This window comes from Vanellus vanellus (assembly GCF_965231255.1).
Source record: "Vanellus vanellus genome assembly, chromosome: 2".
In the NCBI taxonomy this organism is placed as follows: Eukaryota; Metazoa; Chordata; class Aves; order Charadriiformes; family Charadriidae; genus Vanellus; species Vanellus vanellus.
Genome location: NC_138906.1, coordinates 24,047,512 through 24,072,522, shown reverse-complemented (window position 1 = coordinate 24,072,522; position 25,011 = coordinate 24,047,512). Strand labels below are relative to the sequence as shown.

General features: G+C 37.7%; 1 protein-coding gene across 1 annotated transcript in view; it reads right to left on the bottom strand.

Moving 5' to 3' along the window:
• Positions 1-3,658: 3,658 nt before the first annotated feature.
• MINDY3 (MINDY lysine 48 deubiquitinase 3) overlaps positions 3,659-25,011 on the bottom strand; it is a 60,855-nt gene continuing 39,502 nt past the window's right edge. Inside the window, exons 11-15 of the mRNA XM_082479893.1 lie at positions 15,321-15,393; positions 14,376-14,448; positions 9,260-9,347; positions 5,938-6,009; positions 3,659-4,721 (exon numbers count right to left, since the gene is read on the bottom strand). Coding sequence (XP_082336019.1) covers positions 4,572-4,721; positions 5,938-6,009; positions 9,260-9,347; positions 14,376-14,448; positions 15,321-15,393 — 456 coding nt within the window. The 3' untranslated portion in view covers positions 3,659-4,571. The remainder of the gene's footprint in view (positions 4,722-5,937; positions 6,010-9,259; positions 9,348-14,375; positions 14,449-15,320; positions 15,394-25,011) is intronic.

Below are 25,011 nucleotides of genomic sequence, written 5' to 3'. Positions count from 1 at the left end.
TGGGCAATCAAGAGTACACAGAGTAACTGTCCACAGGGTCTCTGTAGACAGTTATCTAATTGGACAGCAAACATACCACGGTATGCATTGCACTAATGGAGGTTCTTGTTCCTGCTCATGAACTGTTGTGCAGACATTGCCATTTCACTACCCTAATGGATTTTACTCCCACATCACTTGCCTGCTCCATCCAGGCCCGCCTTGGACTCCTTTGCCCTAAATTCATCCTCATAAAGAAGAGAAGAGAGCATAAAAAAGCATACAGGTGGATCAGATAAGCCAAAATTATAACTGTCTGAAAGACAAAGCCCAGAACTTCAACAGAAGTATTCAAAAAAACACAGCGCCCTGCAAGTGCTTAAGTGCTTCACTGTTTTAAAAGAGGCCTCCGTGTGGATTACAACAAGGATATTTATATTTGGGTTTATACTGGCTGCTTACCTTGAACAGTTCAGGCTTTAACAAAGCAAAAATATATTTGTTAGTCTTAAGCCTTCAAATATAACTGACTTGGGCTACCATGAGGCACTGGAAGTACTCTTTCCATTATTTATTTAGATAATTTATTTAGAGTATCTACCTGCAAACTTCAGCATACATTGGAGTGGGAATAGCTTCTCTTTGACCATTCAACCAGCAGTTGACCCCAGGACCTCTTTTTCTCCTCATCACTTTGTTATGAAAGTGAATTTAGAGAAAAAAGACACCACGTAGCTGAACAATTTTCTGTCTCAAAGGGCTTTGAGATATAGGAGGGAGAACTGAGTTTTCTGGACCAACTGTCCAATGGCCTGTGGACTGTACCATGTTGCCAGCTGGGACATTAGTTGTCTCCCAGAAGATACTGACCTTTCCTTGGCAATTAAAATTGAAGCACTGTACAATACGTAAAAAACCCCATTCACCCAGAGTATTAATCCAAATGTCATTTAATTGCATATTTAGTTCATGTGCGTCCTTACAGTTAGCATTACCAATCTGCTCTGGTTAGTTAAAGCACGTATTTAATCCTGTAGAGTGCTCTGGTATTACCTATTGACTAAGCCTCAAATTGTAAATGGCAATATATACATATATATACAAACACATATGTAGCCTATATATTTGGCATTTAGAGCAGAACAACCTGCAAAAATTACGTAGGTTTCTGGTCATTTTTCTATGGAAGCAAATCAAAAGTACCAGACGTTAATGCCCCACAAATTCTGTCTGCCTTCTAAATAACCACACTCTTTTAGGGGACAAAAGGTGAATTTCCATAAAGTCAGAATGTCTCCCATCGTGTCCATCAGGGAGGGAAGGACAGAAAGGTTCATTTGGCTGAGGCTCTCAGATGAGCTGGCTAAGTTCCATTAAGCACTCCCAGTTAGCATCTGTAGTCCAAAAATATGTGAAATAAACCAGAAGCCAGGCCTCGAACAACGGGGCAGGATGAGGGAAAAAGAAAGATGCAGGAACAAGGGCTCTTATACCATACAGAACATCAGCTAAATTCCTCTGGAGTACGGCACGAGTTTTAATCCAGACTGACGCTTGTACATAGATCTCACATCAGCTGGGCTTCTAAATGATTTTTTTTCTGTGAGACAGAACATGAGTCTGTCATGTCAGACATGTCAGACAGTGGACTGGAAAAACGCTGTTTATTCTAACAGATTCAAGCTATGATTCAGTGCAAGCTCTGTTGTGAGATACTCTAGTGCAAGCCAAGACCAGAATCCAGGAGAAAGAGCAAGAACGGTGATTTGCCACCTTCCACAACGTCTCCAAGATATTTGTCTCAAATGTGCAAAACCAGCTAAAGCAAATACTTATCAAGCCTAAGCATTTTAGGAAAGGTAAAGTTTCAGACTTGCCAGGCAGTCCAGATTAAAGCAGATTCTCTTAATTAATTATCTATATACTTTAGAGTAGCAATACTACTGTTGCACAAGTCTTTTAGCATCATGCCCACTCAGCAAGACGCGATACTTGAGTTCTGAGTAAAGTGAGTCAGATAAGGTGAATTATGGAATCTTTTTAAATTAGTCATCTGCAAAGGAATTTTTTTTTTTTTTTTTTCAGAAAAAGAAATCTCAGAAAGAGGTAAGATACATTGCTGTCAGTTCTGCAGCAAGGAATGCTTGTGGTAATTTCAGAAGTTAGGTTTTTAAACAAGTCCTGATTGAAGTTGTTTGGTGGCCGGGGAGTGCTGCAGCAGTGGCCTCTGTGAGAAGAAGTCACCAGGAGTTGTCCCCGTGTTGCACAAAGCCAGTTGCAGCTGGCTCCACCATGGACCCACTGCTGGCCAAAGCTGAGCTTGTCAGAAAAGCTGATGGTGTCTCTGTAATAACATTTTAAGAAAGGGTTTACCTTGCTGTGTGGTGGCGGCAGGGAGAGAGGAGTGCGGGAATGCCAGAGAAACAGCCCTGCAGACACCAAGGACAGTGAAGAAGGAGGGGAAGGAAATGCTCCAGTCACTGGAGCAGAGATTCCCCTGCAGCCTGTGGAGCAGATATCCACGCTGCAGCCCAAGTAGGACCCCATGCTGGAGCAGGTGACTGTCCCCTGAAGCTGGTGGAGAGCCCACACCAGAGCAGGGTCCTGGCACGACCTGCAGCCTGTGGAGAGGAGCCCACACTGGAGCAGGTTTTCTGGCAGGACCTGTGGGGGACCCACGCTGAAACTGGCCATTCCTGAAGGACTGCACCCCGTGGAAAGGACACGTGCTGGAGCAGTTTGTGAAGAACTGCAGCCCATGGGAAGGACCTACATTGGAGTACTTTGTGAAGGACTGTCTCCTGTGGGTGGGACCCCGCACTGGAGTAGGGGAACAGGGTGAGGAGGAAGGAGTGGCAGGGATGAAGTGTTATGAACAGACCACAACCCCCATTCTCCATCCCCCTGCCCCGCTCGGTGGGGAAGAGGTAGAGGACCTGGGATTGAAGTCGAGCTTGGGAAGAAGGGAGGTGGGGGAGAAGGTGGTTTTGGTTTTATTTCTCACTACTGCTATTTTGAATTGGCAATGAATTAAATTAATTTAGAGTCTGTTTTGCCCGTGACGATAAGTGGTGAGCAATCTCCCTGTCCTTATCTTGATGACATAAGGAGCTTTTTCATCTGTTTTCCTCCTGTCTTGCTGAGGTGGGGGAGTGAGACAGCAGCTGGGTGGGCACCTTGCAGCCAGCCAAGGCCAACTCACCACAGAATTATACTGTTCACCCATTTCCAGATGTAAATCTAACAGATACATTGTACAGTCTTCCAGAGGACATATCTGCAAGTGTCATGCAAAGGATGTTCTCTTTTTACCACTACAATATGGTTTACAGTGCAAATTCCCCAACAGAGGTTTCTCCCACACACTACATACCTCATTTTCGACTAAATCAGTTTGTTTTCCTTCATGACGATCATTCTGGAGTCATCTTGTTATTTACACATGAAAAGAAAGTTTTTAAAAGTTAATAATTCTGAATGTGAAATTCAGTCCTTCTGGCAATAGGGTAGGCTCTATAATCACAGTTAAGAGGCAATAAATTATCTTGTGTAGCTTTTTTTCCTGAGATGTGTTCAACTTGAAACCTGACATTTCTAAACCCACAGTCCCTTTTCATCATCTTAGAGAGGCAGTAAATGAGTTTGATTGAAACCCAACTTAATACGTCATGATTCAAGGAAAAGATTTTATTTTAGGGCTAACAAGTTGATAATAAATAAAGGAATATAATAATGTAATAACAGATGTTCTCATGCACTTAACACATACAATAACGCTGGCTTACACTGCTGTTTGGACAAATTGAGAAGAGGTATTTGGCAATATTATAAGTTTGAATAGTTTAGAGATTATAGAACAAGGAATTCTTTCTGCTGTTTTTACATTTCTTTTATACAAATTCAAATAAATATTAATAAATCTATTTTTCCTCAGATTTTCTGTTCACTTTTAACATGCCCGATAACTAAGCCACAGTAATATACAACTGCCAAGAAAGAGTATTTACTTATTAATATTCCTAAAAATGTATCATATTTATGTCACATTGTGCAAGCTCTTTAGGTAAAATTAGATTTTAGGAAAAACTGCAGAAAATTTAAACTCATTAAAACACATCCAGTGCAAAGGCCAGTCTAGTTCACACATTATGGTACTGTAATGTAAGCCAATATAATTTAAATAATAAAACATGCCTATATGATTCAGAGGAAGCAGAATATGTTTTATGTTTTAAAGATCTGACATCTAATATGCAGATTCTGCAATATCAGACATTTTTTCAAATCTTCATGAGATGGCAAAATAATGTTAAGACTTTATAAGTAGGCTTTTTTTTTAATTTTAGGATAACTCACATTAACAGTACTACAGTGGCCAAAAAAGACAAACTATTATAATAGAAATCAATCTGATTAAAAAATTAAATATTCCAATTAACACTGAAAAAGTGTTTGTAATCCTTATTTACAATTCATCAATGATACCAGTGTATAACTTCACACAGTCAAAGTATACCACTTTCCAAGCAAATACCAATTCCTGTATCCCCGTTCCAGCATTCGATAGTAATATGTTGTTTATGCACAACATATCAGTTTAAAGAAGGAGATCGATCTGTGGTCCAGAGTAATTCTATATATGGCCATTTGGTTTGCAAGCAGCGTTTTACAGGAGTGTCGTCGGTCTGTAGCATTGGTTCTTCAAACCCCATAACAACTGCTGTGCCTTCCACATACATGACCTGTCAAAATAAAACCAATTATGTCAGCCTATGTTTGTTTAAAAACTGTAAGATGAGATGATGATTTTCACTAGGTTAAGAAAGGATTTGTTAGGGTTTTTTTAAACTACAAAATAAAATCTGTTAAGTTTTATATACATTTTTTTATAATGAAATGAGATACAAAATTGAAAAAAACCTGATGTCTTAGACTCAAGCGCCTGAAAATCTTAATCAGGCCATATTAATTTGACTGTTAACTTCAATAGACAGTAAAGGCCAAAACTGGGGAAAAAAAATAATCGAGGAAATGCAATGCAAAAATTCTGTGTCAACAGATCTCCTACTACTGTTGCAGTTGCAAAGTTTGATATTGTTATAAGATTGTGTTCCTTAGACTTAATTTCATGGAAATTTTCCATGAAATGGAACTTGTGTTGCAAATCAGCTCTATTTATAAAACAATATTTTAAATGCTCTAAGTAGAATCATCTGAAAACAAAAATTTGTTTAAATTTTCTAGATTATATATATACGTTCAATAGTAAAGACAAATGCATCTTTGAATGCTTTTGCCTACATTTTGGGGTATGAAACTGGGTAATTTTAAGGAATTAAAAAGTCCGAAGTTCTGAAGACTGAATATATACATTTTCTCAAGAAACTTCTTACTTTAAGTCATTTTTGGTCCCTATGTCTATTAATGCCTTTTACTCTTCCACCCTAAATGCTAATTCAGGAACTAAGTTAGAAGCACTCATGGTGTGTCATGTATACCCCTCCTTCCAAGAAAACTGAAAATGAAACAGGTCATTTTTGTCCCCCACTAAGTGGTTCCAAAAAATACTGATTTTTGATGCAAATCCGGAGTACCGAAATATTTCACAAAAAATTCCAAACATCTCAGTTTAGATGTAGGGTTACTTAGAGAAGTTGTAGTTTGTCTATGTTACATCTCCATTGACCTTCACACTTCAGATCCCACTTCTCATGGATAAGCATGAGAAATGCTCTACTCAAAACACATAGCTTACGAGTTGTGGTCTAGCCAACCAATACACTATACCAGCTAAAATACAATCAGGAGCACAAAGCAGTTTCCAATTCCAAATATATTATTTTGGAAGAAAATTATTGAAATAACAGTTTTGTAAAAAGTCTGGGTTTTGCCTGTAACTATAGTCAGTTTTGCACACTAATTGTTATTAGGGCTAGATTTTTGTTTCTTAAATCTTACCTTTTCGTTATAGTTAGATTGCTTCAGTCCATTGTAATGGTAAACAGTGAAGGACTCTGAAACCCTAGAGTCCTAGTAGAAAGAAGACAGTTAATTTATGTGACACACATTGTCGTGCCTTGCAGTCTCTTTACAATAAGACAGACACATTTACACAGGAAGTAAAAAAGTACAATTTCTTTTAGGTGACATCATCTTGTAGATTTTGTTCATTTTACCTTTCTCACCAGAAATAAAAAAAAGTAAGTTAATGGGTAACACCCCCAAGAGCGAGTCATTATCTTCTGTGTTCATCTGGACACTTCAAACTACAACTTCAGCACTGACCACGTAGAAACTGTTCTAATTTTTAAAGTCAGACACCTCACGTAGTAGCCACATTCGCGTGTATTTAGGACTGTTTGGATGCTATGAAGTTAAATATTTACTAATGACCAGACTCAATCTCCAACCCTCCATTTGAGAGCTAAAAAGTAATTTATGCCCACTCCTGCCTAACAGTATAACTAATTGTGAGGACACCTGTTGAGCTGAGGCCTAACAGCAGAGGTACTGCAGTTGTGAACCTCTACCATGGCAGGTGTTTAAATGCTTTAGTCCTAAAAGGACTGAAAAGCTTTGCATTTCACTGAATCAGGAAACACGAATCAGGTGTAATATCACCTCTTTTATGCCTACTGGACCAGGCTCCAAACAAAAGCTTATCCCTTTTTTAAGTATGTGGAGGTAAAGGCCGGAATGAGAAGAAATCTGCTCAGGTTACAGTACATCCGTCAGATTACAAAAAGCCCTCATTCATTTTTCTCCTCTTAAATGATTCAAAAGCCTTATCTCTGTACAGGTCTCTCACAGCAACCCTCACAGCTATTCAGTGGAGGGAGGGTGGTGAGCAGGAAGGTAAGTGGTAACTACTTACAGAGGTTGCTTCACAGAGATGAATAAAATCAAGCTTTGCTGGGAAGGAGAGGGCAGATATTCTTTTCCCTGAGGAAGAAGGCTGGCCCTGAAGGAAAAAGAAGTGCTGCTTTCCACTTCCCATCCCATGGATGTTAAAAAATTTTCTGCGGTAATTGTTTCCCCAAACAAGGGTTACCAGGGAATTCAGGAATCATCCTCTCCAGGTGACTGCCCGAAATACTAAAGAGCCAGGCTCTCTCAGGCTGAATGATCTTTGAATATTTTTCTTCTAAGCTGAGCTTTGAAAAGGAAAGCTGAGATCCCTGCCTGCTTTTGAGGTGGAGTTTAGTACTTTCTATGAGAGTAAGAATGGGATTTTGAATATTCTCAGCAAAGAAGGAATCAAATCTGGATCTCCTGAGCACTAGTTACATGTTCAAATATTGTATAAAGGGGAACATCAACAATTCCAACCATCATTGGCATCTGCTATTTCCTCACAGTATTTTAAAGCAAGACATTTGTCTTCATTTCTGCAGAATTTCACTTTCAGAAAGAATTCTGAACGAGGTGTCAGTATGGGTAAGGGCTCCTGCTATCTGAGCCACAGAGCACAGACAGATTGGACAACATATCCGTGCTCTCAGCATTCATTCAGTAACTGATACTGGCAAGTCCCAGTCCAAAATGCACTGATTGTTCAGACTGTACCCTTAAGGCAGTAACGCTTCCCATGTTTTGTACTGGAGCCAGGGAAGGTTCAACAGCACAGGCAAAATTGAGTGGGGAATCACGTGCAGCAGGGAATTAGTACTTGACAGACAGGCACTGACTTGGGGCTCCAACTTTACAGTAGGTAAAGAGTTCCTCCACCAACTCTCTCGGCAACTAAGGTGGGGGTCTGCCCATGATTCCATGACGCTCCTTTCTCCAGCTGCCCTTCTTCAGTCAGTGATGCCCTTCAGCCACAGGCAACAGAGGCGGCAGACCCATACATACAATGGCTGTTTCCTCCTTGAGCTCCCTATGACCTGCAGTACCGGACAATGTAGGCACAGCCAATTATGGAGGATGTGCTTTGGCTTTCTGAACTTCATTCTAAGCATCTGGGCCCTAAAATTAAGCAGTGGAGTCTTGCAGACTTGCAAGTGTAATATAATTATAAGAAATAAGATTAAATTATATTCAATTGTAAAGACATTTCCACTTTAGGATATACAAAATGAAAGAAGAAGCAGTTGGCAAATACACAACACAGATGTAATTCTGTAAATCTGGAGAAAATGAACACTCTAACTCCTTTTTCCTCTAGATGATGAATCATCTCTTAATGATGTATTCAGTCCCTACCATCTTTGGCAGTGCAGTTCTAGCGTCTTCTGAATGACCACATTGTTTCACAGTACAGAACACGACAGCCAAACAGTACTGCACAACCCTTAACAAAAAGAGTCTTGCTGAAGGCATTTTAAAAATATTAGTTTCACATTTCCTTGGTTGTAAAAATTAAGGCATAGAGTTTCAATGACATGTTAAGCCACAAAAGCCTCCAAAGAAGTACTCATCTCAGCTCTTCTCTTGCCTCACCAGCCCATCTTTCTGCCACTGGGGAAACCCTCTCTCTTCTGCCAATACAAGCATTTGCATGGCCATGGAACAAACCTCCAGAAACCTGCAGAGCTCTCATCCGGACCAGTTCCCTGTTCTGGTTTACCACATATCTGTACAAAGAGGTTCCTGGTGGCAGGAGGGAGGCAGCATGCAGGCAGGAAAACATGACCCATGGCAAAGGGAGAAGAGGACAGCAGTGCTAGGTTAACACATGCTTCTCAGTGGTGGTGCGATCTTAAAGAATATATGGAACAGATTGAGAATTTGAAAATAATTTTCCATTACCCTGGCAGATACTGACTTCCGTATGTGCTAAAACATAGCTCTATCATGACGTTTTGCTAAACTGTCAAAATTTTTACATTATGAGAGATATACATAAAAATAGTTTTAAATATGTTTGTAACCTTTTCCCATTTGCTAGCAATTAGAGCAGACATTTGTACTATTGATAAAAACAGCATGGTGATTTATTCTCAGAAAAACTAAATGCAGATGAACTTTCTGAGTAGCGAACCAGTTCAATTTCATATGCAAAAACTATTATATATTTCCTGAAGGTAATTTTAGAACTTGTTGCTCATAATGGAGTTTCCTTCCAGTGCAAAGCTAAACAAACTCATGGACACCTTATGCAGAATGGAAGTCTGCGGTTTGTTGTGTAAGACAAGAAGTTATGGTCTGGTCAGCTTTGTCAAATGAATGCAATACTTATTATTAAAAATAGCTCTGTGATACCTATGGAAATGTTTAATGAATCTCAAAGACAAGCAGAATAGACAATGCTCTGCAGCAATAAAGCTATATTGATTACCTGCTCAGGGAAAAATTCTTGCAGAAAGGGACCCAGTAATATGATGCCCAGTCCTTCTGGGTCTAATTTGGTCTTCATGAGGTTTACACTATGACAAAAACATTGAATATAAAAGCATGAGTAAGACATTTTTATTCTTGCATGACTAAGTTATGCTGTGCTACCACAGTATTGGCTGCCAAGTATAGCAATACTATTCTATTTTTAATCGTAAGTGACAACTGCACCAGAATGGCATGCAAGTTGCCAAAACACAGTTATTTTTAAATAAAAGTAATCTGTTATTTTAAATTAAATAAGTGATAATTCTGAAGGACCACCATATTTGGTAAAATAATTTGAAACCCATATAATCTAAAACCAGGTTTACAGCCCAAAAGGCCTTTTGCTGTCTTGTAAGCATTCTTGAACATAAACCAGTCGTCTTTTAAATACAGCGCCATAACTGCCAAACAACCTGTTTTTAAATGGAGATTTGAAAAGCCTCCAAGATTTTCTAAGTACACTGAAATAAAATTAAGCTTAACAGATACATTTCTTATTTACAACACGTCCTCGATATCAAAGAAGCCAAAACCAATCAATAATGAAAATATTAACAATACTAATCTGAAAGCCTTACTGCACGAATGTGGTATAATTTCAAGTCACTACAAATGAATGCTGATTGTAACTTTATACTTCTATTTAAGCAATATATTTCTACAGGCATCAGATTGCTTAAACATCTATTTGCATCTACCTATCCTTTCGCCTAAGTTACAAGTTGTACCGTACACAAGAATGTCCTCATTGTGTCAAACCAAGAGAGGGTCTTGCCCAGTATCCTGTTTCTGACATTCGTCAGTAGTGGATGCTTACGATAGAGTACAACAGGGCAAACAGACAGTGATATCCTTAGTTTACCCTCCCCATTTCCAGCAGTCTGCTGCTCAAAGACATCTTCAGTGAGAGGCAGTATCTAAAACACAAAGATATATATTTTTTCTTTCCATGCATGTGCCTAATTGGCTCTGAACCCATACACACTTGTGGCATTTAATAAACTCCACTCACAAAATTCAAATTAAACTATGGATAATGGGAATGAGTATCTCCTGTTTTGAACTTGCCACCTGATAATTCCATCTGATGACACCTCATTTTTGTATTGTGAGAAGCAATTAACAATAATTCCCTATTTTTTTAACAATCATTCCCTATGAAACTCCAGATTTCAGAGACCTCTCTTACATGCCAATGGTTGTCTCTCTTTTCCAGGTCGAACAGCCCTAACCTACTTCTTCCTTGTACTACTGCAATTCTGTACCTTCGATTAGCCTTGTTGCCTTCCTGATACCTTTCTACAATGTTCTTTTTTAAGATGGAGTGAAGAGCCATGCATTTATACAATGGCATAATTCCTAGAAATCCCACTCCATATGTTTGCCTATCGCTGAGTATCAGTTTAAATCTAAGATCTGTTTCCTGAATGGTAGTATCTAGTTCACAGCCCAACAATGTGTATGCAAAATCAGGATTGTTTTATCCCATGTGCATTCTATCTACATTTACTGTATTGAGACTTCACTGTTACCCTATCTTCCAGTAACTTCTGATGCTCTTCCACACCATTTTTTAATATCTCAAATACTTTTGTATCAGCAGATAACTATCATATTAATCCCTACCTTCAAATCCTCACCGGTGTCATGACAAACTTCACGCACCTAGCACAAATTCCTGTAAAATTCCTCTAACGATCTCCCTCCATTAAGAAAAAATGACATTTTAATCCTTTGATCAGTTATTTATCTGCAAGGAAACCTTCCTTCTTATCCCATGTTTACACATGAAACATCTGCAGGTGAATTTTCCTCAGACTGGCCTTCAAATCCCTTTCTAAGTACTGCTGTCCATTTGTCACCTTCTTATTCTCGCACTGTCTGGTACCAGGACAGTTTACAGTGGTATGTAACCTGAATTAGTTCAGCAATTTCATTCTGATGTTTCTTCAGCATTTTGGGTTTTTTACTTATCTTGACACTTCAGACTCTTACTATGGCCACCCACCCTGTAATCCTCCCCAGTGAAGATGGGAACTAATCCCTATTGTCTTCTGCAGATAGTATGAAGAGGAATTCACTACACTTTTCTTACCCACTTGAAATACTTTTTAATATTGGGGATCCCTATCAGAACTACAGACCTCTTGCAAGTTTCCCTGTTCTCATGGACTTCAAAAAAATACTACTAGCTTTTATTTTATAACTTTGCAGATTAGTTGCCAGATTTTAACACTGCTTTATTTTGTATTTACATTTAACATTCCATAAATGTAGATTCTTTCCTATTTTTTTCATGTAGTCTTCTCCTTTCAGAAGACACAGTCTCAGCTTCTCACAGCTGCCTCTTTTACCACCTCGGCTTTTAACAACCTGGTCTCTTCTGTTGAGGACTGCAGGCAGGTGTCTTTCTAAACTCTTTTTGATTATTGTTGCATGTAAACATTTCATCCTTTTGGCTATCACTTAAGTGTCTTCACTTTTAAGTAGGTTCCTTCTTTGGTCCCAACACAGTACTAGTAGTAAATTATTTGGCTTCTTTTTGTTTCTGCCTCAATACACACAGAATACATTATGCATTTCTTAAGAGTCACTCTGTTAAGGCCCTTGGAAGAGGAATTTTAAAATTCATAAAACTGAATGTGATAGCCTATAAACTATGTTAATTTTATATCTAAAAAAATATTTTCACAACTGAAGTGAAACTACAACTGAGGATTTGCAAGATACTGGACTTTAATCCTCCTATTGCTTATTCTTACTGCTCTCAAAAGTACAAAATTTAAGATATCTCTATAGCTGCCTGAAACCTGCTCAAATTCTTGAAATGCTGTAATGGAGTTCTAAAAACAGTGTTTGTAAACAGAACCGAAGCAGATTTAAGTGAAGATAATTTTGAAAATGCACTTAAAATTATGTAATAAAATTAAAGCAAGCTACATACTCACTAATGAAATACAAGACTGTTTAGAAATGCAGAGCCATACTAAAAAACAGTTTTTAAGTATGGGCAGTGTACAAAATTAAATCAATTAATCGGGAGGGAAGATTTAATAAAATTTGATTGCTGTATGTTTCAACTGAGGCTTTTTCATTTTGCAGATTAGACGCCAAAAGATTTTAACACTGTTCAATGTTACTGATATTACAGCAGGGCTACCAAAACAAGGGTGCGTACGTGCTTCAGTCATTTCAGTGCGCAGTCTAGCGTCTTAACTGAAGAGGTTATGAATGTTGGAGTGATGATACCGATGGCCTTTGTATTGTTACAGCTGAGAAGTTTGTGGGGACAAAGGCCTTCAGCACCGGTCAAACAGACAGATAGGATAAAATACTTTTAGAAAGCTAAATCTAGATTGATGGATGTACTCAAATTGGTGCCCTAAAGAGTATCAGATGGTTTTTAGAATCAAACAGACAAAACAAACAAGAGACCTGGGTTCTCAGATGTATTTAATAAAAGACTAGAAAATTTTACTAAAATCACATGCAATGGCATTCAGTACTGGAATGGCTAACCCACCTTGTTAATTCATGCCCGCTCTACAAAGTTTTCCCCTCTGTAATTCTTAAACTCTAAGCAGGTCTGACCATTATTCATCTTGAGATTCTGAGAAGCTTAAAGCCTTGGATTAGATGACCACAAAGAATTTCCATTTAGTTCTTGAACTAAAAAATGTAAATAGTACACTTGGAAGTAATGCCTTTAATTGTACTTCGAAACAAACAAATGAACAAACATAAAACAACCAGAAAAGCCTGTGTGGAATTTGAAATGTGTTATATATACACTTGTCTTCCGCATTAAGTAGAGAGGACACCTAGAACCAAAAGGGTGGGTCCTCAAGACCTACTAATATTAGACAAAATTTTTCTTTAAGAGATGTTTCAAGACTGAATATTCCATGGTTTGATCATGGCTTTTCAAGAGAGGACACCTTCTGACTGGCTCTTCCTACATCAATTTATATTTGATGTGCTACGCACAGTAAAATAGGCCAAGGCTATGCCACAAACACCCTGAAGCCCCAACAGCCAAATGGAAAAACTGCTGAATGCAGAGAGAGAATTTCTGCAGATTTATTGAGGCAGCAGACCAAAAAGGCCAAAAGAAAGCCTCTGAGACCTATTAAACTAAGTTGCCCCCCCCTAAAAAAAGTTTGCAGATTTCACCATTTGTTGTCATGATACGAATGCTAGCCTTTTTGTCTTGTATTTTCTTTGGTTGTAGCGTCCTGGGTGTCATTTGATTTCAATTTTCACTCTTATTCTCCACAGATACCAGCTCAGTAAACCTTGTTGTACTTTCTAATATTTGAAAGGACAGAGAATCGCAACAATCAAATTTCAGATGGCTGTGGTAAGTAAACTTGCAGTTTCCACAGCCATTCTACAGGAACAACTGATTTAGACCCCAACAAACTGGACCATATGCTTACGAAAGAGCAGAACCATCTTTTGGAGATGTAAAAAAAGCTCAAGCACATAGGTCTCCTTTCTGGGTTAAGCGTTTAGTGGCAAAACGTCGTAAGCTTTGACATCGAAGTTTAACTGCTGCCACTGAGTATTAGTCCTGTCTGTTCACATGAGATCTAAAATAAACTGCCTTTTCCATTTGATAGTTTTAACTCTAATCCCAGGAATCAAGGTGCCAGTCCTGGAAACAAATGACAATTATAAACACTACAGGGTACTGAGCATTGGTGGAAAGAGAAGTGTAACAAGCAGTTTCAGCTTCCAAGTCTGTGGATAGATCCAGTGGTAATTCAGGGCTACTCTGCCTCCGGGTGCCTTGGTTGTTTGGCTCTTTTGTCACACAGGTTCACCCTCGTTAACATACAGAAATATATTCACGACTATCTCCTCAATATATAGTAATGCAGTAAGTTTGAGGGTTTTTTTGACTTCTAGTTATCATATCCTCCCGTTTAATTTAAAGCTGACTTAAACCCTTCAAAATAACATCCTGTGTCCAGAATGCAAGCTAGAGAAAATCCAGAAAAAAACTCTAAATTATAATAGATATGTGGTTAATTGATACTTCTGTAGCATTTAAATTTTATTATACTTACTATTCAGGATCTGAAACAAGGTCCAGAGCCTTCATTACATCTTCTAGCAGAGTATCAGGTATAAAACCATTATCTGAAGAAGTAGCAAAGCTTCTCATTAGGAAAAGAAACAAAATGCTTCCTAGGAATAAAAACTTCATTCAACAATACAAATACTGCATATCTTTATCTCTGTGCAAACAAATGGTTGGGTTCAGTTTTCAAATGCTTCTCTCCCACTTTAAAAAAAATGAGGGGTGCAAGACAGAAACTGCAGGTTTATCATTCACACATGTAAGAAGTTAATACTTGCTAGGAATTCAATCTCTTTATAGCAATCTCCATTTGATACCATGGGATAATAGCTGTACATTTTTTCCCTTTTGATTAGCTAAAATAATGCCTGAATACTAGACATCATTTGTTTTCCAAAACACATGAAAATGTTCAATGCATGCCATATACACTCAATAACAAAATTTCACAAAGAATGCAATCACAACAGATCAGTTATTTTATGAAAGTGTAATATAAAAGAAATCAAATTATATTTAAGCTTTATGTTAATTACAAACAACATTACAAGGTTAAAAAGCTTACACTCCAGGAACTCCAAGAACTCCACCTCCTATTGCACGATGTTGTACTCAACTTCCCTTACAACAGAATTCTCAGAAAATTTCTTAATGTCATTTGTAGATTGACTACTGTACTGAAAATTTCTCAAGTACTAAGTATTTCATTCCTCTCTTACCCAACTCAGATGTAAACAGCGTATTACCCTGGCATGGAAAGGACAATGGATTTGAAAGTGTAGTATTTGGAACAAATTTTAGAAAATTACGATCCTATTTTTGAAGAGGCACCCTACAGAAAACAGTATTCATTACTATTTGGAAATTGTCTCTACTGAATGAGTACATTCGTATTATAAAATCTTATTTCAGCAAGAAGTACAGCCCTTACCCTCAGGGTCATATGTCTGGAAAACCCTTCTAGCTTGTTCTGAAGGTGCTTCAGGAGCAACAAGGGCCATATCCTGCGGAAAAAAAAAAGAAAAATTTCAGAATATTCTTAACTCAAATGCAGATTAATAACAAAATACTTAGCCATACTACACAGGTTTGGACCTTAAATTAATAAAAAATTAAATATAACAGAAGAAAAATTATGGCAATTTGGCAATATTGCTGATAGTTATGTAAAATGATCAAGAAACATGTTAAGGATTATTCCACAAACTTCTAGACAAATTTTATGTAAGTTTTTTCATGAAGATATTGTGGCACAAAAGCTACATGTATTATGTGGAGACTTAGATTTATAGTATATTTTTTTATATCTCAAAACACATATACAGGTACCCGTGAAATTTAGTGAGTGTACTACGCATACATTGAGACATATAAAAATCATTTAGATAAAAAGCTGTAAGAGAATGTTTTGAATTCCATTTCACAGAATAGCAGAACAGAAATTTGTTAGCTTCATTAAAAAGTATGATTTCAATAGTAGCTACTGTAATGCCTTTATCTGGGACTTTTAAAATCTCAAATACAATCATGCTTTCTAAAACATATGTGGAGAGGCACATGTCTATCTCCTATTGTAATACCAGCAAAAAGCATATCCCTCTGGTTTAATGCCAAAAAATTATTATTAAAAAGTGAAATTTAGAAGTTATTCATGAGAAATGAAAGGTAGCATAAAGAGTAAGAAATGCACCTATTCAAGACACCCTTTAGTTTAAAAAGATACAAAGATTTGACATTCAAATAGAACATGAAACTCCAAAATAGAGCTCAAAAAACTGCTTCCTTGGAGTACTTAAATCCTACATCTCATCTTGCAAATTTACAATCACCTATGTTGTTTTTCACATAGAAAGGGAAATGAAAAACTTGCTCAGATGGAAACACTGCATTTGACAGTACCCCCACCCCCCTAGTTTTTCTTCCTGTCAAAGTAAAAATGTAATGTTACCTGCTATGCTATAAAGAGTAAACACAGAACCCCAGAAAAAGCAGCACTGACATTACTCTGGATAACATTAAACCTGGGAAACTTGCTTATGTTCATATTGTACTACGTAAATTGATTTGTTACAAATCAATTAGTTACCTTAAACTGTTTCATAAAGTATACATGATGTTTTTTCTTTTTATTTCCAGTTCAGCTCAACTTTGCTTTCTGAAAATGACATAGATTTTCTTGAAAGAGAAAATCATGGCAACATCCTCTCATTGTACCTGCATGTGCTAACAGCGAACTTTGGTCTAAACCGTTCAAATCTGTAGTACTTCACTTGAAGGTAGGCAGAGAAAAGAAATCAGAAAATGTAGAATTAAAAGATGCATAACGACCCACTGTTCTTTTAACAGATTAAGAGAACTGCTTCATGAAAAGAAAAGAAGCAAATCATACATTTGATCAGAATTCCACTCTTATCCAGTTTCTTCTAATAGCTGACTTCAAATAAGTCAAGAATTTTAAGTATACACCTAACGGCATCCAGCAGAACTTTCCTGAATGAAAGCCAACTGCCTAGGACACACCAACAGGGATAACAGGGAACACAACACACACTTAAAAATAACAGATAACAGTTTTACTTTGAAGAGATGAATGATACAGCTATTACTGGCATAAGATGCACACAATGGGGGTTACAGAGCTCCCCTCATTTCATTGTACAGGAGAGAAAAAAATTTGGTATTATACAGGATTATATTAGACAAAAAGTTAGGAAACAACTGCCCCGTCTTCCAAGGCTCCAGATCACCAGCCCATTACATACTTTCACTCCTAAAGGCTACTCTATTGCCACTTGAGCGCAATGCAAACATCTACATCACCAAGCGATGCAGTGCACGGAGGGAAGCATCGGGGTTCAATTTACTGTGATGTATTAGTGGGTATCCACATCGCATCTTTACTGGCAATGGAGTTTGTGCCAAATGACAGTCCTAGAAGCACACTATGCAGAAGCAGAGCCATTTGTGTAAGCCCTTGTGTCCACACTGCAGGTGAGGCACTCGGAAAGGCTTCCCAGTGTGCAACTTCAAGTGTTGGCTCCACCAGGACAGAAACAGCTTTCCGCACATCTGTAGGACACTTAGTTGCATGCAGCAGGATTCCAAGTCTAGATGCAATGTAAATTTGCACCAAAAAGCAACATGCTAAACCACTAATACAGATGGATATGGTGAATCACGTCTGCCAGAATTCTAGTTCCCAAGACGTGATAGACTTATCAGGACTGAATTACTTCTGGCTCCAGCCTACGGCCCCTCTTGCAGCACAAATGCCATCTTTCACTGTGACCAGACTGCAGAGCCCATCTTCAGGTCAGAAGCAGATCTGCCTGCAGATAAACCAGAACTCTCTGCCTCCCACACTATGTGACTTCTCCAATCACCCTGTCCCCGAGTACTCCAAGTGAGAAAGGGTACAGAAGAAACTAAATTGGGAGAAGTCCCTTTGTCCTTCTAGTTGCTGCTAGTGTGAACAACGTGTAAATTGCTTGCTTAATATACTGGAAACGTAAACCCCAGATTTTTATATTAATTCACTATCATAATAATGTAATTTTAAAGCTCCATAAATATGACTTATTTGGAACAAGACCACTATTTAATGAAAAACATTGCAGTGATTTTGTAAATGAACAATAACTAGAACACATACAGCAAATCAATACTTTAACAGTGTAGCTTCAAGTTTATGCATGTTCTAAACTTTTTTTTGAAGTACTTTGTAGATAAAGAGACCATACTGCTTTAATAACATCTACAGCTCAACACAATTCGTTTAATGATGCCAATTGATGTATGAGGTTGTGCAGTTGTTGATTATATAACTCTGTTATAATAGGTAAGGCTTATGTGATTATATAAGGTATGTACATAAGCTGCAAAATTTGGTAATAAGTGACCAACTCTTAAATAATTTTGAATACTCCAGAATTGGAAAAGTTTCATTTTGGAGGGGTCAGTATTTATAAAGTAGGATTAGATTTCTCTATCAGTGAATTACAGCACACTATGGCAATTCGTTCTCAGTTTAAAATAGATGATGCCATAGTATATAGAGCTTATTAACAACTAAATGACCAGTGATTTCTATACTCAAGATTTAACTGTAAAGAGGTGATTACTTTTATGGTAGGTTCTTGTTAACGAATTAGTAGCTTATGGAAGCAATGTAACAACAGAGAATTGTTAAAATTTCCATGGTATGGAAGAATATAACCAAAGTAACTTCCAACTGCACAGACATAATATTTCAAGCGCAAACTACATAGTTCTACTTTGGTTTACGAGTATGCAGTTCTTTCCATAAAATCTAAATGCAATCCAAGAATAAAGACTATCATTTGCGTTGTCCTCTCTCCCCCCAAATTATCTTATTAATGCAGTACTTTCCACAGTTTCATGTGACGCAAACCAGATTTCTTTAAAGTAAGTCTCCTGCAACTACCAACAAATATTTTTTTGATAGTCCAATTGCAAATAGCGTGTATTTCTGTTATCGCTTCAATTTTCCAGGTCCTTAGTTATTGTAGTGCATGTGTACATGGGAAGAACTTAAGAGAGTAAGTCACAGAGTGCATTACTGAATACTGAAAATTCTCCATGTTGTTAAACTGAACTTTTAAATAGGGTAAAGCCTCCCAATTGTTACACATTAATGCTTTTTATTCAATAAATGTGATTTACTGATGCTCTGAGCAAGTCATTTCAGGAGGAAACTTAGAAAAGTTACCCGCCTTGGAGAGATGACAAAAAAACAAAACCCAACCCCTCATCTTCAAAATAATTCTAACCTTTCACTGAGACTGTTGTCCTGTAAATAGTTAAAAATGCAAGATTTTAATCATGTATATACAATTCCCATGCATCCCCTAACTTAGTATGTCGTTCATTTCCAGCATCCAGAAAACTTTAAACATTCAACTAGTCCATATATTTGTATCTAGGGGAAAAAAAAATGTAACATACCTCCTTCAGGCAGCAAAGCTGAAAACGTGACAAACATCTAACAAAAACATACTTCAGCTGCTCAAGCTGATATTTCATTATATGTGCCAAAATATATCCCCCACCCCAGCCTTACGAATTGTATTTTGATGTATCCCGTGCATTGAAAAGTTCCATATAGGGGAATCCCATCAACAGTTAATTATAATAATTATTTCCAAAACTAAGTACAACATGTCCCAAAAATCATGTTCCACTCGTTGGCGCTTGTGATACACAAACAAGTCATTTTGTATTACTTTGAAAAGTTATTCTCATCAGTAGTACCAGTTATTTTAAGATCCTATGTTTACCCTCAGAGGCAAAAAATACTCTTCATAAGTTTTAATGAAAACATTCCAGAAGTTTTCATTCTACAAATCAAAACCAGAACACAATGGCTGAGCTACACTGACATCTTGGCTATGAAATTTTACAAAGATCCTGCCCTGAAAGACCTGTTGCCCTTGAAAATGAAATCTGTTCACATATGGACTGCTTTGCAGTTCTACACTACCACTGTTAAGTGATACATGGAAGAATTACGTATTGTAGTACTAACTTTCCTCTTAAAAACTTGCCTAAAGACAATATAGAAATACTGATAAATTATCAACTATATAACTTGCTATAATTTAATCAGATCTGCAAGAATGAAGATTATTTAATCCAGTCTTGTATTACAGAGAAAAGTGTGTCTTTTTCAATGCTATAATCAGTGTTTTTCAAGCCAGCAACTTTTCCAAAATAGCTTCCTAAGAAAAGAAGGTTGATGGGATCTCTGAAACCAATTTCCACCTCTCTAGCTGACTTCTGAAACCATTGCCCAATTTCAATTTTATTTGACGGAGGGAATGGAGTCTCATGACTGGTGGTTGAAACTGGAAGCCAGGCAGAGAGGAAATGTACTGGTTTGTGTGCCCACCCAGAGGGAAGGCAGAACCCTGCTGCAAATCGCTCTGTTCAGCAATAGGTAGACAACCATTCAAACATCACTGGCACAAGCCCAGACTTGTGACTGCATGCCTGGCTGTTGCTGGGTGGATCATCGCAGGAGACAAGTGGTGGGTTACTATTGCAGGTATTTGCGTGTGTGGGAGAGGGAAAACGACAGCTGCAAAACTGAGGTGACAAGGAAAAGAGTGACTTGAAGTAGTTGCACTGTTTCGCTAAGCATCCAGGGGAGCTACCTTAGATTTCTTCAAACACGGCTTTCTTAAGGTTCACGTCAGCCTTGGGGGCTTCAAAGATGGCAAAACATTTGGTGAAGGTACAAACAGTTCTGACCGATGTTGGGGAGGGAGCTGGCAGGAAGCGACCAGACCAGTAATCCAAAATCCATTTGGTAAGAGCATAGGTCTTATAAAGAGTGGAATAACGGGCTGACTCAGTATAGGCTTTCACTTATCTTTTTACTCAAGTGAAGTGGATATTAGAAAATAATTGCAATTGATGTGGAAGGAACAGATTGTTGGGCAAACTAAGATGAAAATGTCATCCACCTTGGAGGGTGGAAAAGAGTCTATTACACATTCCTATTATTTATGCTGGAGAGCAACAGAAGTCCTCATCCGATGACAGACACCTACAATCCAGTGTTGTGAAGACTTATGAGTCCGGAGGTATCAGATAGTTTAATCACTGTTCCTGGTCCAGACGTAATGGTGGGGACTCCGGTCAACTTACTGAGGTCCTGATAACAAAACTGCCCCAACTCTGTCAAAACATTTAAAATGTCAGTAAAGCTCTTTTGGAGATTATCTTCTGAAATAAAGGACACTTCATACAATCCTACTGTACTATGTAACTGTATCATTATAATTTGGATGCATAGGTCTTTCACACATGACCAGAATGCATTTCAAACCAGATAGAGCTCTAAAATAAGAAAGTGAAGCTTCAGTTTCTCCTGTAGCTGTAATGCATTTGCAATGGATCTCCAGATCTGTATGAGCCACATCCAATGTCAGTACCCCGGAGGACAGACACACAGAGAAGGTTTCTTCTTCAAATGGTGAAGAGACCCTGCTACTAAAGCCAGCACTGATGAAATGCTCTTTACACAGTCTGAGAAATAACAATGCACTTAACTGAGGGAGAATAGACTGAACATAGCTTTATTTGGAGGCAAGGAGCGGAAGATCATATGTAGTAACACATATACAAATGATGTGTCCTAAAGGTGTCAGATGCTGTTTTTACTTGCAGACACTGGCTAGGAAGTGAGCCAAAGAATAAAATTTAACATAGACTGGTACCAGTTCACCAGTAGGAAAGTGAACCTATTTTTACTTCTGTAATGATGATAAAAGTCTTGCAGTGATACAAAATTCAGTGGTTAATTCTCATTGAGATTGAGATGACCTGGACATTGGTTGAAATTAAGTAACAGCTTTCTTGTAGGTCTTCCTAGAAGCCAATTATCAAATCAAGGAAAAAGGGAGAGTCCTTCAGATCTGAAACGAGAGGCCATTATTACCATCATACAAAGAACTGAACAGCTACGGAACGGCTATAGATCTTGCTTCCTCTTGGGCACCATTAAATAGATGCCGAGATTGCTGATGTATGCAGTTACTGGTTCTAAAAATACTCACCAACATAGCATTGGGGTTGTTCACCCTGGAGAAGAGAAGGCTCTGGGGAGACTTTATAGCAGCCTTCCAGTACCTAAAGGGGTCCTACAGGAGAGCTGGGGAAGGGCTTTTTACTAGGGCATGTAGTGATAAGACAAGGGGCAATGGTTTCAAACTTGAAAAAGGTAGATTTAGATTAGATATTAGGAAGGAATTTTTCACTTTGAGGGTGGTGAGACACTGGCACGGGTTGCCCAGAGAAGCTGTGGAAGCCCCATCCCTGGCAGTGTTCAAGGCCAGGGTTTGAGCAACCTGGTCTAGTGGGAGGTGTCCCTGCCTATAGCAGGAGGGTTGGAACTCGACGATCTTCAAGGTTCCTTCCAATTTGTTTCAACAAAGTGGTAGAAAGGAAGCCAGCTGGCTCTAGAGTGCAACTGCACTCTGCCTTGTGAATAAGAGTGAAAGGAATGCATTTACTCTGCAGTAAATCTTCTCTACTCTGCAGTACCTTGCTGCTACTGCAAACAGAAGAGAGTTCTCAACAGGGCAGACTGAAAAGCTACAGATGGATGACTATTTCAAATTCTTTTTCACCTCCACCCATACTACCCAGACAGAAGAGGGAGCCTACTTGATCCAAGGGTGGGGTGAGGCTGTGGAGAAAAAGCAAACACAAACCAAAGAGCAAGAATTAATAAGAAAAATCTACAGTGAGGACGCTGTCAGCCTACCCATTTGGAAAGCAGGGCTTTTAACATGCACTCAACTAAGTTATGGAAACCACAATATATGCTCCGTTCCTGTGGCAGAGGACGGTTTAATGAGACGGCCAACAAAAAAAGCCACAGCATTGCAGTTTTTCAAAAATAAGAGAAATTCCAACTACTGTGAATACATGTTTAACAGTTACATTGCCACAGATGCCGGTGTTTTAGTTCAAAACATTACAAGAAGGTAACAATTCACTTGTTGACAGGTAAAAATAGTAACAGCTTCTTTACCATGTTCCCTGCTTTGAAGGACCTATTACAAGAGACTACTGTAAAACAATGAAGATTAGGTATATAGTCTTTTTTTTTTTATTCACAGTTAATGACTCATTTTGCTCATCATCACAGAACAAAGTCTTTGTTTTAAAATCAAAAATAAATTACTGGAATTACAGACCAGGAGTCAGCTAATTTGAGTTTACTGGAATTCTTACCTAACTACTAAATTATATATCACCCTCCAGTCAAAAGTTTAATCTGAAAGAGCAGCTTTTCAAATTACTTGTTGTCAGCCATATTCAGATTTTTTTTTTTTTTTTTTGAGGGCAGAATACAGTGCTATACAAACACCAAACTATTCCTAAGAACAACCAAACTGGAAATGGGCAAACTCCATAGTTTGTGACTTCCAAAAACTTCACAATATAATTCACTCAAGATGAATAGTAGCTTCTATTATTATGCTACATTTTTTACACTTAAAAAAATTAATATTCAGCCAATTTTCAGCCAATATACCTGAAGCATTTGCTGTACAATCCGTGGTGAGCATTAACATATTAACTCTATCCAGCAATTACAATAAGGAGATGGGAAATGAACAAGTATGACATGAAGGAACATTTGCTAGCAGAGTTCAAAGCCAGAGAAGATGTACTTCAGAAAATCAAATCTTCCAAAATACAGTTCTCATGGTACAGAAAGCTGCACTTAATGTTGGAAACCAGCTTCAAGTGTTCAGTTTCCCACTTAAACCATATAATTCTCTCTTGAGATGATGAAAGCCCTCTGGTTTGCTTTTGTCCAGAATGAGGAATTTTTTCTGAAAATGGACCAGATTAATTATTTTATAACTCAAATATGACAAAAATGTTTCTAAAGGACAGTTATTAGCCTGAATAATTATTCTAACAGTAATATGGCTTTACATGTGAAATGTATGAGCTCTATGAGTAATTAAGAAAACAATATATTAATAATGCCATGTAATCCACTGTTATTTTGTACTGTTAGGTAGTATTTTAGGGAATCTTTATATGCACGTCTGTTATACGTATGGAGAAAATACTACATATATACAAACTCTACACATTTTCACATATTATAAAAACAGTATCACCTTTTATGTTCATATTTGAATTTGGTATTTTAGGTAGCTAATTCTAGTAGTAGTAGAATAGAGCAATTAGCTTCTACAAAAAACAATACGTTTCTTCCTTTCATTAATACAAAATCTATGATATTTTTCTTCCTGTATTATAAAGTAAAGCCCATCTCACATCACACCAATTACGTTAGTTTTCTTAACTATGCATAGTCAGTGACTATACAAAGTCAGTGAACTTTTTTTCCTAAGTACATCTACACTGTCTCAGTATTTCCATACCAAAATGTCTTTAACTTATTCTTTGGCACCTCTCTGAAACACAAAACAGTTATTTTTAAAGTAAATGTATATACATATAAAGAGTCCCTGAAGTATCAGTTTATCTGCTTCCACATTTAGACTTTCAACTCATTCATTCACATATCCTAACCTGAAAGCAGAGCTGCCTTATCAAAAAGGGGTCAAAGATGTTACTCTGTACACAACAAAGTTGCTATCGACTCATGAAAAACTCATTTTTGAATGCTTCTCAAAAAGTGATTAGAAATGGATTGCTAAGGGTATTTGTGATTGTACTTGTAAAGGATGAAATTAGATGCCGTATATGGATTCACTCTAACGTTCCCAAGGATTCAACAGCTGTCACATGCATTAAGGTTCTGTGGATCAAACAACAGCTAAAACCCAAACCGATTTCAATCAGGTTCATGCCGTTTATAAAGTTACCTAAAGTCTCCTGGAAACATACAGATTCTCTACACAAGTTCAGTCTGTCACATCACACATTTAGCAGGCAGATGGGGAGTTTTGCAAAAAGAAGAATTCAGCATAGTTTCAGAACAAGACTACAACTGTTACTGTTTTAAAGAATATTTTTATTACTGAAGCATATGTTGTCATGTTGGCAGTCTCGTTCAGTGTTTCTAGTTCCCTGCATCTATTGCAGTAGGGTTTGGGAACATGGGA